The following is a 12154-nucleotide window of genomic DNA, read 5'->3' as shown; positions in this document are numbered from 1 at the left end:
TATTTGAAAGTTAATCCATGCAAATTGTATAGAATTTAGAAAAAACAAATGAGCAAGAGAATTTTAAAATTACATATGCTTTTCTTTTAAAAAAAAATTATAGATCTGACTTGTTGCTTTTCTTTTCTCCCTCTCCCTGGCTAGGGATTGACATCTCCTATCATCTCCCTTGTTGGGAATTGTAGCAAAGGAAATCCGAAACCAGAATCAAAGACCAGACAAGAATAATGGCATAGGTTGTTTCTTGATTACTCACGGAGGAAGAGAAAAATTGCACTTTCACGTCGTCATACAGAGGTGGACAGTTAACTGGCGTAATTATCACTCTGTCTGTTTCAACATCATGATTTATCTGTGAATGAATACATGGAGTTCAGAACTATAAACCTAGCTAATAATGAGATAATGAGTAGAACAGCGAAGTTCACGTTCACTTATTGAGGCTTGCTATATTTATTGAGTACTCTTGGTCTCATAGCCCAATCACATGTATATCTACACGTTAATCATTATTTCTATAAAGTTGCAATACTGTTGTTTACATTTTTGAAAGGCCAACATATCTGAGGGTTATGGTGGGGCACTGTTGAAAAGCAAGTATTCAATTTTCTATTAGAGGTTTACCAAGTAAACTTTACTGTTGAATGTGTGTCACTCAATTTTCATATATTAGGAACATGCTAAGAAGCTCAATTTTAAAGTTGATATTCACATTCAAAAAGCAATGCATAATTGGTCACGTTCTATCCAAAATGTTGTGATTGCTGATGGGATCATAGGCCTTGTTCCTAGCAGACTGCTGGATGGAGTGGCCAAAGATATGTCAAGTTTCTGGAATGAGCAACTTTGAAGCTATACTGAATATTTCTGTTATTGCTTCATCCTTGTATAATAGTGGCCCCACAGTGAGAAAGGTCTATACTAGACCTTGTGAAAAATACAGAAGAAGGTGCAGACTCAGTTGACGCTTCAGGGAGCTATACACATAAGGAACAATAGTAGCATGGCATATAATGACGTGTCAAGTTGTATGATGAAGACTGAGTGTGCTGTTGTGTGCTTCAGGGGAGGTTAACCAGAGGTATAGAATGAGAAAGCTTCACTAAGGCGGTAGAAATTGAGTTGGGCATGGAAGGACTTGTATAAATGAAGAAGAGCATTGAAAAGATAATCCAGTTCAGGCAGGAGGCAGCTGGGGGTGGGGGATGGGGCCAGAAAGGGGAAGGGGGAGGAAAGACCAACAAAAACATGAATCAGACATTATTGTGTTCCAAAGGCCAAAGGGGACCCAGTCTACTTGGAGTGGAGACTGCAGGTCAAGTTATGATGGAAATAAGCTCAGGTATGATAGGGCTGTATCTTGAGAGTTGAAGAGCCAGGGAAATAAGAAGGAAGTTGTTGAAGAATATGGTGGGGCATTTCCTTTGTGACAAAGTGGCCTGATAATTATCACATATAACATTTATTTAGTGATTAATAGCTCACAAAGCAACTTCAACTATATTATGTAATTTAATCCTCACAACACTTGAGATGTAATCTTTATTTTACAGATAAGAATACTGAGCCAAATATAGTAACTGGCTTTGACCATGGGCACTCAGTTTGTCTTCTGCTCTACCTATAAGCTTTTCACAATGAGAGCAGTATTTCAGGATGCATATTGCAGGATCCTATATACTGCATTATAAGGAGAAAGAAAAGGTAAGGAGATGATTGTAGAAATCTAGGCGTGAGCAAATGAGGTCCTAGACTAGGTGGTAGCAATGGGAACAGAAAGGAAGGGAGAGAGTGAAGAGAGATTTCAAAGGTATAATCAGCGGGAATTGGTGACTAACTGAATATAGGGGGCCAAGGCAAAGAGAGAACCAAAGATAATACCAAATTTGAAGGCCTGAGCGAGAGAATGCTGGTGTCATTTGCAGAAGCAGAGGAAAAGCTCATTTGATAAATACGGATCGACAAATGCGTTTGAATTGTTAGGGCAGAGACTGTCCATGTTGTAGCTCCAGTATCTATCACACAGTGGGTGCTCATAAATATATTGAGTGAATGAAAGAAAAAAATTATAGTTTAAGCCAGGGGGATGGATGAACAGAACCAATAATAGAGTATGTGTGGAGAGAAGAACAGAAAGCCAAGGATCAGGCCTCGGTGAGTGCCCTCAGTTGGGAGGGGGGCACAAAAAGAAGGGAAAGGAGTGCTGTTGGAGAGGTAATAGTAGAACTAGAGAGAAAAGCCTGAGAATTTTAAAAGTTAATTTTTCTTAGACCCATTAAGGAAGCTTGCTTATTGCTTCAGAAAAGGTCCATAGTCTTAGGCATTTCTCCAACATGTAAGAAAACATTGACTACCAGCTCCCATTGCTTTGGGTAAAGAGATTCCTCTTGCATTGTTTCTCACAGAGCAGTTCCAGGGGACATCTGAGTTAGAATGACTTGGGACATCACTAAGTCTAGAGATTCCTGGGCCCCATTCCAAATTTCCTGAATTATACTTTTGGGGTGCAACCTAGGAATCTGCATCTTACAAGCTCCTAGGTGATTTTCATGCACACTAAAATTTCACAATCAGTGCCATCCAATAAAAGGACCATGAGGCAGCATCCCACAAAGCACAACCAGAAGGATCTACAACTAGAATATACACCTACGTACTGGCAGGGGGTGGGGGAGAGGCCTTTGGGGAGAAGAAGAAGAAAAATCAAATAAGATTGGCAACAGATATTAACTCAGGTGCGAATCTTAAAAAAAAAAAAAAAAACCAAAAGGATTCCTTTAAAAAGAAAAAATACTCTGGTAGATTCCTGGGAAACTGCTTGACATTTATGGAAAAATGAAAGACAATGCAACACTCTGAACTGAAAATATATTCTGGAAAATGCCCTGAAAAAACTAGTTTGAACAGTGAGTTTAATTTAGCTCTGACTAGGGACACTCAGTTGGATGGTAACCAGAAAGCAACTTGGCCTCTCTTTGTGGTGAGCACTGGTCTGGGGAGGTCAAGATGCTGATTTGACATTGAGATTGAGACAAATACCAGAATTTTCAGTTCACATGCTTTCTCTTACCCTACAGTTCTTGGAAGCAGCGCAGACAAAGACAATCCTTTTTCGCATTATTATTTGTACTTTCGGATCACGTCCATTTCCATTTCCAACACCTGAATGAAATTAAAAAGTTAGGCTGGTTAGAGCAAAGATCAAAATGTCTCCCCAATTAAAATTATGGATTAAAACGAGAAAAGATTATCCCAGCTAACAACGTGTCAATATAGAAACATTTGGGACATGCATAGATTTTGTCTTTGAAGGACAAGGCTTTAAGCCCAAATCTGTCTCCTAAAGCAGACATTATAAGGCTGGAGAAAAATAAAAAGTCATATAGGTCAGCTTCTAAGACTTAGAATCTCATCTTTTCATCTTTCTAAGAAAAAAAAATAGAAAAGGTGACTTGCAACCTTCCTTGTTAATGTGTTTCTTTCTTCAGACTTCTAATCATGATGTTTCTTAACAAATTTAAGTCCAGTTCCTAGCGCAGTCTCTGAAAATATCGAATAGCTGGATGCAAACATTTCTACGGTGCTCAGGATGTATTTACAGACAGATGGTTTCTTGCTCCTTTTTCAATTCCAATGGCCCACTTCCCTTAGCATTTCCTCAAAGGGCTGGTTTCTCAAGCCTCCAATTAATTTTTATTGTTTTCCTTTCAACCCTGCATATTTCACTTAAATATGCATGGAACTAAAGGTACAAAACTAAAACAAATATTCAAATAGAGTCATATACCAATCATTCTTCTTTTTTTTTTCCAAGGAAGATTAGCCCTGAGCTAACTACTGCCAGTCCTCCTCTTTTTTGCTGAGGAACGCTGGTCCTGAGCTAACATGCATGCCCATCTTCCTCTACTTTATATGTGGGACGCCTACCACAGCATGGCGTGCCAAGCGGTGCCATGTCCGCACCCAGGATCCGAACCGGCGAACCCTGGGCCGCTAAGAAGCGGAACATGTGCACTTAACTGCTGCGCCACCAGGCCCCCCATATACTAATCATTCTTGATTGTTCATCTTATATTATGTTTGTGTTGCTTTCTCTAATACCGTATTATTTTTTTTCATGTTTTTTTATAGCCTTTTTTTTTTTAAGATTTTATTTTTTTCCTTTTTCTCCCCAAAGCCCCCCGGTACATAGTTGTATATTCTTTGTTGTGCGTCCTTCTAGTTGTGGCACGTGGGACGCCGCCTCAGCGTGGTTTGATGAGCAGTGCCATGTCCATGCCCAGGATTCAGACCAACGAAACCCTGGGCCGCCTGCAGCGGAGCATGCGAAGTTAACCACTCGGCCCCGGGGCCAGCCCCAAATACTGTATTATTGATTTGTCATTAGGAATCATGGTTTCTTTGCCTCAGCTCCCTCTGTCCTATTCCAGTTGCAAATCTTCTTCCTACTGATGTCTACCAGAGATCAGTAAAATGTAGAACTAAACTAAGTCAAATGCTTATCACATGACAAGAAAAGGGCATTGATTTATAAGCTTAAATTAATTCTCACACCTTTAAAATTTTTTAAATAATTCAAGTATACTTACATGACTTAAAAATAAAAGGTAAAACAGATGAAGTGAAAAGTCTCTGTCTCACCCATCTTCCCGTTTAGTTCTCCAGCCCCAAATAGATAATCACTACTATTAGTTTCTTGCTTTTCATGCATACATAATCAAATATGAATATATATTCTCCCAGAGAATTTTATATGTGTACACACACACAAATATGAATACACATTACTGCCCCCTTTTGTCTTACAGAAATTGTTGCATACCATAGTACTGTCCTGTACCTTGCATTTTTTTAACACACATTAAAAATTTTATTTAACTCCTTAATTGATAAGGAAGCAGTAAAATGTTACAGCTGGTTCAAAGTACTGCACATTTATAGGCAAATAAGGAATGATGAATTTACAGATATAAAACTGTCAACAATCAATCACTTTTCACTGAACACAACTAATTTGCATTTCTATGTACAAAACTTATTTGCATTATTATCAGTTTTCTACAACTTACAGAGTTGTAGAATAGCTTAAAGACCATGAGAGGTGGAGGGAACCACGGAAGGGCACCCTAGACAAGATACTGCCTGTTTCAAAGTCTTCCACACTTTTTCCTGACAGTCTCCCATCCCCTTTCTGTTGTGATCAAAACAATCTGAAAGGAAGATTATTATTCCAAAAGAAGGCTGGTGTCATTAGGTTTGGCCTGATGATTTACATGGTGCAGCAAGAATTTTAACTTCCCATAGAGGCCTTCTTAAGTTGGCCCCACAAGCCTAGACCCACATTGTACTGAACAGCTGCTAAGGTCACAACTTTCTATCTGGAAGTCTTCATGAGGAATCTCAAATTGGACTTTTAAAATCCTCTATTTTATGTTAGCCCGAGATTAGGAAACCAAATGCATGAAATTCTCCATTTTTCACCTGCAGTACTTAAAAATTTGGGTTAGTTCCTCTGTTCACCACATCTGCACCTTATGGTTTTACTAAATGTCTCCACAGAGTTTAAATAAAATTCAAAATATTAAGAGAGAAGTCACAGTCTTAGGATACAATATCAGACTGGAACAACATATGAAATTCTAGAACTTATTAAAAACATTTCTAAGCTTAGGATTTTGAGAAACTAATCTTATTCTCATTGTTCATATTAGAGAAATGCATTAAAACTCCATTAAACTAGGAGGCCGCCCCGTGGCCGGGCAGTTCAGTCCGCGCGCTCCGCTGCCGCGGCCCAGGGTTTCGCTGGTTCAGATCCTGGGTGTGGACATGGCACTGCTTGTCAGGCCACGTTGAGGCGGCATCCCACATGCCACAACTAGAAGGATGTGCAACGAAGATACATAGCTGTCTACCGGGGGGATTGGGGAAGATAAAGCAGAAAAAAAAAAAAAAAAGATTGGCAACAGCTCAGGTGCCGATCTTTAAAAAAAACTCCATTAGACTAAATGCGTGTTTGCCTGTTTTGAATAGTTTAATACTCACAGAAGTTTGTATAGATACTGTTATTCCCATTGTTAACAAAGAGGAAACTGAGGCAGAGTGTGCACTCAGGTACCATACAGGCTCTCACACCATCCAGTTGGTCTATAGTTGGGTTTAAATTTCTTAGAGGAAGAAACTGCTCCAACAGCCAACTGTGTTGCCTCTCACTCTGTGGAATAAAGCAGCCTTGCAGTCTAGTGTGCAGGGCCCCACTGACTGTGGGAAGGAAGGGGAGCAAAGTGCTTCTGACCTCTACTGGGCAGCCTCCTGCTAGAACAGGCTATGTTTCTAGGCTTTGCCTGCATGATGCTTGCTTGAAAATCTAGACCAAAATTTCCCACAGAAACAATGCTACTAGGTTGAAGTTGGTTTCAGAAGCCAGAAACCTACATAATCTGTTTGTGGTAATCCACCAAAATTTCTCACCACCACCTCTTGGTGATGGTGATATGGGTGGGTGTGTGTGCATGGAGGAGGTATGTAAATAATTTGAAAAAAGCATTTTATATTTTAACAACTGTAATCTATCTTTTCAACTATGTAGTTTATATATATTTATTTAAAGATTCTTTTATTTGTAAATGATTGGATGAAATGTTAAAAAAATAAATATCTAGATCTTACTTTGTGTGACTCTTCAGAAGGCTGAAAACACTAGGCTGTCTGGGTGGATACCAATGCTCTGGCACCATTCCACCCATGAGAGGTCCAGCACTCAGCACCTCCTCATGGTCTACAATCTGGCTGTTGCTTTAGGGATCAGAAGCCTCACCCCCTGCTGCACCTCTGGCAGTGAGAGTGAGGCCCTATCCCCTTTCTGCTGAGACATCCCTGCCTTCCCACCTCCTGGAGGTGAGCTGTGCAGGAAAGAGAGGTGAGTGATGGAGAAATAGAGACATGGGACTTGAGGCCAGTTCCTCTCCCTTCCTTCCTTTCTTTTCTTTCTCAAGTCCCAGAGATGGACGATCTGACCAATTTTCCTGCCTCCCCGGGCGGTGGTGGATCCCAGTCTCTCTCCATCATTCTTGAAGCAGGCAAACATCAATTCTTTTGAAGCTTATAAGGATTTTTACTCCTGGTAATAATCAGTAACAGTTGGGGCGTTGAAAGACACCCCATACAGCCCAGGTTTCTCTCAACCCTTTCCAGGCTCATGTGGATTCAGGTAGGGAAGATCTAAGCACTGTCCCCTCAAGAAGCTTTCCCTGACCCCCAGGCTGGGTGGGGCCCAGACTCTGTGTGCTCCCAACACTGTGGTCAGCTCTTTATCTTCGTACTCATTCCGCCCCTCTGCTAACCACCCAGCGACTCCTTAAGGGCAGAGAAACACTAGCATGGGGCTGGCCCAAAGCAGGTATTCGGTAGTTATTTGTAAAAAGAATTTGTGGCAACAAAATTCATTTGCTGTTTGGGCATTTAAGACATCTTGATGGAGCTGCTGAGAGTGAGGGGGCTACAGGTGGAGGAGGGAGGGCAAAAGGAGAGACCAGGGTGGTGAGAAAACAAAGGGTCTCTGAAAGGAGTAGGTGAGAAAATGGTAGAGATGCTGCTGCCAAGACCATCCCTGAACTAGAGGTGGGTATGAGAGAGAAGTGGTCTCCAGGGCTCACAGGCACTTCCTCTCTTCTGCATCAGAGGTTCCACCCTGAAAAGTCCACCTGGGCTGAGACCAGAGCAGCAATAAGAACAAGAGAAAAGGGAAGGGGATGGACCCCCCAAAGTGGTGATGGGAGAGGAACGGAGAAGATGTCTAAGGGTTGCTAATATGACCACAGCACTGCTAGGCCAATAGGAAATTCCAGGGGGAGGGGTTCATATGTGAGGATACATAAAAAGACAACTGTGAGTTGGGATTGTCTGTTTTATATAACCGTAAGGGAAACTCTCTCGAATAGTAAGAACACTGGCCTTCCTGCCCAATTTTCCAATTATACTAAAGCACTTACCATGAATTGAATGAACAATAATTTTTTTTATCATAAGTATCCTTCTTGGAGGAAGATTCATATTGTAGATATTTTTCACAGCTGCAAAGTATCCAACATACCTATTCTGCAAAACAACAGAAGCCTCAGTTTAAGTGGAGATGAAAAGTCTAAAGTCAGCATTCCTGATTTTTTTTCTATACATAGAACTTGTTAAGGAGAGTAATTAATTAAGGAAACATTTATTGGATGACATTATATGAATCTACATACATGCCATTATAGGCATTTTTATATATGTTGCCTCATGACTGAATATCTACCTTAAAAAAAGATACTGAACTAAGTGCTGTGGGGAAGGAACAAGAAAGGAGCCAGGTGTTGCTTATAGGCTGCTATGACTGAGAGGTTGACCAACCAGAACCAACAAAGCAGTTTCAACAACATTACAGTGAGATGCAGCTAACTGCAACTGTGAAAAAGGTCGATCCAAGGGTAGAAGCTTGACTGTGACGGAGTTAAAGGAAGGCTTGTGGTTTGGTGGAGAGTCGCCTCCTAGGCATGAGAGAACTGCAGATGTGAAAACTCAAGAGGAAGACTTCTCTAGGCCAGTGGTAGATACATATTCTTCTCTCGTTCCTTCACTTTGCATTTCCCCAATTCTATTTTCAAGGAAGCCCTGTCCTTTTTAGTCTAGTTCTTCTCCTGTGGCAGGCTGCTCACAAGGGCTCTCTCCTTGAATCTTTCTTCAAGAAGCTGAAGAGTTCAGGTACTGAATCAACTGGACTTAAAAGTTCGCGGACTCTTCTGCACCCAATGAGAAGTGTTAAATTAACTGCCATACTTTGCATTGGAAAGGGCCAGTCAAGGGAAGCGCCCTTGCAATTTCTTAACTCAGAGGTGGATGAAATGTAGTCTGTAGAATGGCCCACAATGCAGGGTCAGAATTTGATGGTATCTGAGAATTACCTCCCCACATGGAGGGAACTCTGTCCTGGGGCTTTGCCAACACAGCTCGGAAACCTGGGGCCAGGTCCTTGTATTGCTCTCCCAGTGAATCAGAAAAGATTCAGTTGTAGCCTAGGGAGTGCCAGTTCTGGACCAAAGTTAGAGAAACTGTGCATGACTACAGAAGAAATGGGGAAGGGAATCTGTACAGCGAGAATCCTTGAAGGAGTTACATCTACCGTCCCCTTGGCTTCTGCCACTAGATTCTTGATCTTTCATTAAAGGATGTAACCCATCATGGCCCTAAAGCTGCTCTTACTCTCACTCTTCCTTCTCCTTCAGCCTAAAACAACAGGGTTTGTAACAGAAGTTAATAAGACAAGCATCTATTTAGTAAGCATTCACTACAAACAAAGGAGATACTATAAGAGGTGCTTTGGGATGCCAAGGTTGGGAAGATGGGTAAGACATGGGCCTTGTCTGCAAAAGGGGCAGAGAAGTCGCCACTTCAAATAGCTAGAGAATAATATAAAGTCACTTAGTCCCTAAAAGAAACACAAAGGGATATAAAAACTGAAAAAGCAAGAGACTACATCAGGCTGGGAAGAGAAAAGGACTCCAGGAAAAAGGGTCCACATGAGCAACAGCATGTGGGTATAAAGTGGTACCAGGCTGAGAAACAGCAAATGGTCCAAATGTGTTAGAGCGTAGGACATGTGAATGTACATTATGGAAGAAATGGTTGGAAAAATAAGATCTTGATGCCAGATTAAAATGTTTATATTTGTTGCCCTTGGCAGAGGGGAGCCATTATGGATTTTGAGCATGGAAATGTCAGGATTAGAGCTGGGCTTCAGTAAGTTCAAGTATTACTTTTAGCCTATAGCTTATTACTATCTTTTTTTTTCTTGGGTGTGGCAGAAAAGTATCAGTGGATAAGGCTGAGTTCTTTTGCCCCAAACTAAATTTCTAGAGCCAGCAGTTACTAAATTTCCAGAGCCAGCTAACAAGGCCAAGGTTATCTATTCAGCTCCCATCACTTCATTCAAAGAAAACTTTCTTTCACAGCCGCATCCACATCTACTTAACAATTGCCAACCAACTCTCACTTCGGTTTGAGAGGCAATATAGAAAAGGCAAAAACAGATGAGATGCTGTGCAGAGGATGGGAAATAATGGGCTTCAGAGTCTGACAGATCTAGACTTGAGTTCTTGGTTCAAAAAAATTTCACTGAACTTCAATGTTCTAATCTGTAAAATGGGAATCACAATGGTGCCCTCTCATGGAGTTATTGAGAGTATTAAAGGAGATAATGAATACAAAGCACTTAGCGTGGTTCAACAAAGTCTAGTATGTTGTAAACTCTATAGGATAAATGTCCAAGTTCCTTCAATAAACAAAGTACAAGGAATAAAGAAGAGAGATGGAAAACCTATAAACTAAAAGAGACTTAACAGACAAAGAAACCAAATGAAATGTGTGGCCCTTGTTTAGACCCTGATTGAAACAAACTAAATTTAAAAAAAGATTTAAAGATAATTGTGGAAATTTAAACATGGAGTAGACATTTGAAATTATTAAGATATTATTAAGGTATAATATTCTTAGATATGATAAATGGTTTTAAGGGTTTTTTAAAGAGTCTTTATGTTAGATGTCACACTAAAATATTTGTGGGATAAAATGATCTGATGTCTGGGATTTCCTTCAAAATAATCCAGGTATAGAGAAAGGATGGAGAGTGAGTGTGTGTGTGTGCACACGCACGAGGAGAATGGGGAGAGAATGGATGAAACATGGTTGGCTACATGATGAAATGATTGTTGAAGTGGTGAGGTGACTGTAAGGAATTTATTATATGATTGTCTTGACTTTTTGTGTGTGTGTGAGTAAGTTTCACCCTGAGCTAACATCCATTGCCAATCTTGCTCTTTTTTTTTGCTTGAGGAAGATTGTCCCTGAGCTAACATCTGTGCCAAATACCCTCTACTTTGTATGTGGGATGCCTCCAAAGCATGGCTGATGAATGGAGTAGGTCTGCACCTGGGATCTGAACCTGCAAACCCTGGGCTGCAGAAACAGAATGTGTGGAACTTTAATCACTTGGCCATAGGCCGGCCCTGTCTTGACTTCTTATATTTGAAAAAGTCCACAATAAAATGTCTTCAAAAGGAAAAAATAGGGTAATAGCATATATTTCACATGGGTTGTCTGAATATTAAATGAGCTAATATATGTAAAAGTACAACAGTGTCTGGTATATAATAGGTTTTTGAAAAATGTTAATTTCCTCTTTTCTCTCTGTTTAAAAACACAGCCTCCCCATCTCTCTTTCTCTCTCTCTCTCTCACACACACACATGTGTGCACATACACACTTGTGATGTTCTGCAAGGGCTGAATTGTCCCAGTAGGGGTTTGTGAAAGACTCAGTTCCTTTCTGCAGGGAAATAAAAGGCTGATGACTTTAGATATTTTCAGAGGTCTGGAACCTTAGAATTGGACCTTCCTACTTTGGGAGGGGAATCAACTCCTGAATTCTGTAAACAATAACCAATATAAAATGGAAAGCAGGATGCTCTGGGGAGAACTCAGTGCTTGCAAAGCACAGGCATGCCACAGGCATGGCTCTCGGGCCCTGGGAAGGATCCAGGCCTGTCACGGGGCACCCAAGTGCTGCTACCTGATCACCAAAGGAGAAAAGTCTAAATGAAACTAAGTAATAGGCACCAATCTTAACCAAATTCCCCAAAGAACCCACCTTTTTTTAAAAAGAAACTTACCTGGGAAGGAGTTTCTACTCCCTGAAATTTAGAGCTGCTGGTTTTATCTGTTCGTCGTTCTCCAAAATAATAAAGGCTCTCCTATAGAAAAGGGGACAATCCAATCATGGCTCATTTTCACTCTCCTTTCCTATATAAGGTACTCTTAAAGTTTCCAAGGCACATTATTTCCTTAAATCAGCGGTCTCTGGGCAGAGGCTATCCAATACAACAAAACTAAGAAGGCAACAGGAAGGTCTGCTCTCATCCAAAGGCTGATAAAGACATGGGGTTTCAGAGCTGGAAAGACCTTAGGGATCATCTGGTCCTTCTTCCTACCTTTCCATTTTACAAATGGGGAAGACTGAGACCAAAAGAAAACCAAGTGACCTGTCGTGGAGAGGTATGCAGCCAGGTGAGAGCACAGGCCCAGAGTATAGGTCTCTGGCTCTCAGTCTAGGGCTCTGGGTCAATGGC

General features: G+C 40.9%; 2 protein-coding genes across 11 annotated transcripts in view; one reads left to right on the top strand and one right to left on the bottom strand.

Moving 5' to 3' along the window:
- Positions 1 to 12154, bottom strand: part of LOC138918351 (phosphatidylinositol 3,4,5-trisphosphate 3-phosphatase TPTE2-like) — a 390322-nt gene that overhangs the window by 3635 nt on the left and 374533 nt on the right. The window contains exons 27-30 of the mRNA XM_070239585.1: positions 11699 to 11779; positions 7989 to 8094; positions 3071 to 3162; positions 257 to 352 (exon numbers count right to left, since the gene is read on the bottom strand). Of these exons, the coding sequence (XP_070095686.1) occupies positions 257 to 352; positions 3071 to 3162; positions 7989 to 8094; positions 11699 to 11779 (375 nt within the window). The remainder of the gene's footprint in view (positions 1 to 256; positions 353 to 3070; positions 3163 to 7988; positions 8095 to 11698; positions 11780 to 12154) is intronic.
- The window catches only part of LOC138914995 (mitochondrial ornithine transporter 1), a 110302-nt gene that overhangs the window by 26158 nt on the left and 71990 nt on the right, over positions 1 to 12154 (top strand). For 3 of the 10 annotated variants that reach the window (XM_070239595.1, XM_070239600.1, XM_070239594.1), the window contains one exon: positions 145 to 645. The exons of 6 other annotated variants lie outside the window; for them this stretch is intronic. In XM_070239595.1, coding sequence (XP_070095696.1) covers positions 145 to 185 — 41 coding nt within the window. In that variant the 3' untranslated portion in view covers positions 186 to 645. Of the gene's footprint in view, positions 1 to 144; positions 2795 to 12154 lie in introns of those variants that run through there. One more of the 10 variants, XM_070239601.1, reaches the window with a different exon arrangement.

The sequence above is a fragment of the Equus caballus genome, chromosome 17 (genome assembly GCF_041296265.1).
Source record: "Equus caballus isolate H_3958 breed thoroughbred chromosome 17, TB-T2T, whole genome shotgun sequence".
NCBI classification, from domain to species: domain Eukaryota; kingdom Metazoa; phylum Chordata; class Mammalia; order Perissodactyla; family Equidae; genus Equus; species Equus caballus.
Note: the sequence above shows the minus strand (reverse complement) of the source record. Positions and strands in the feature narration are given on the sequence as shown.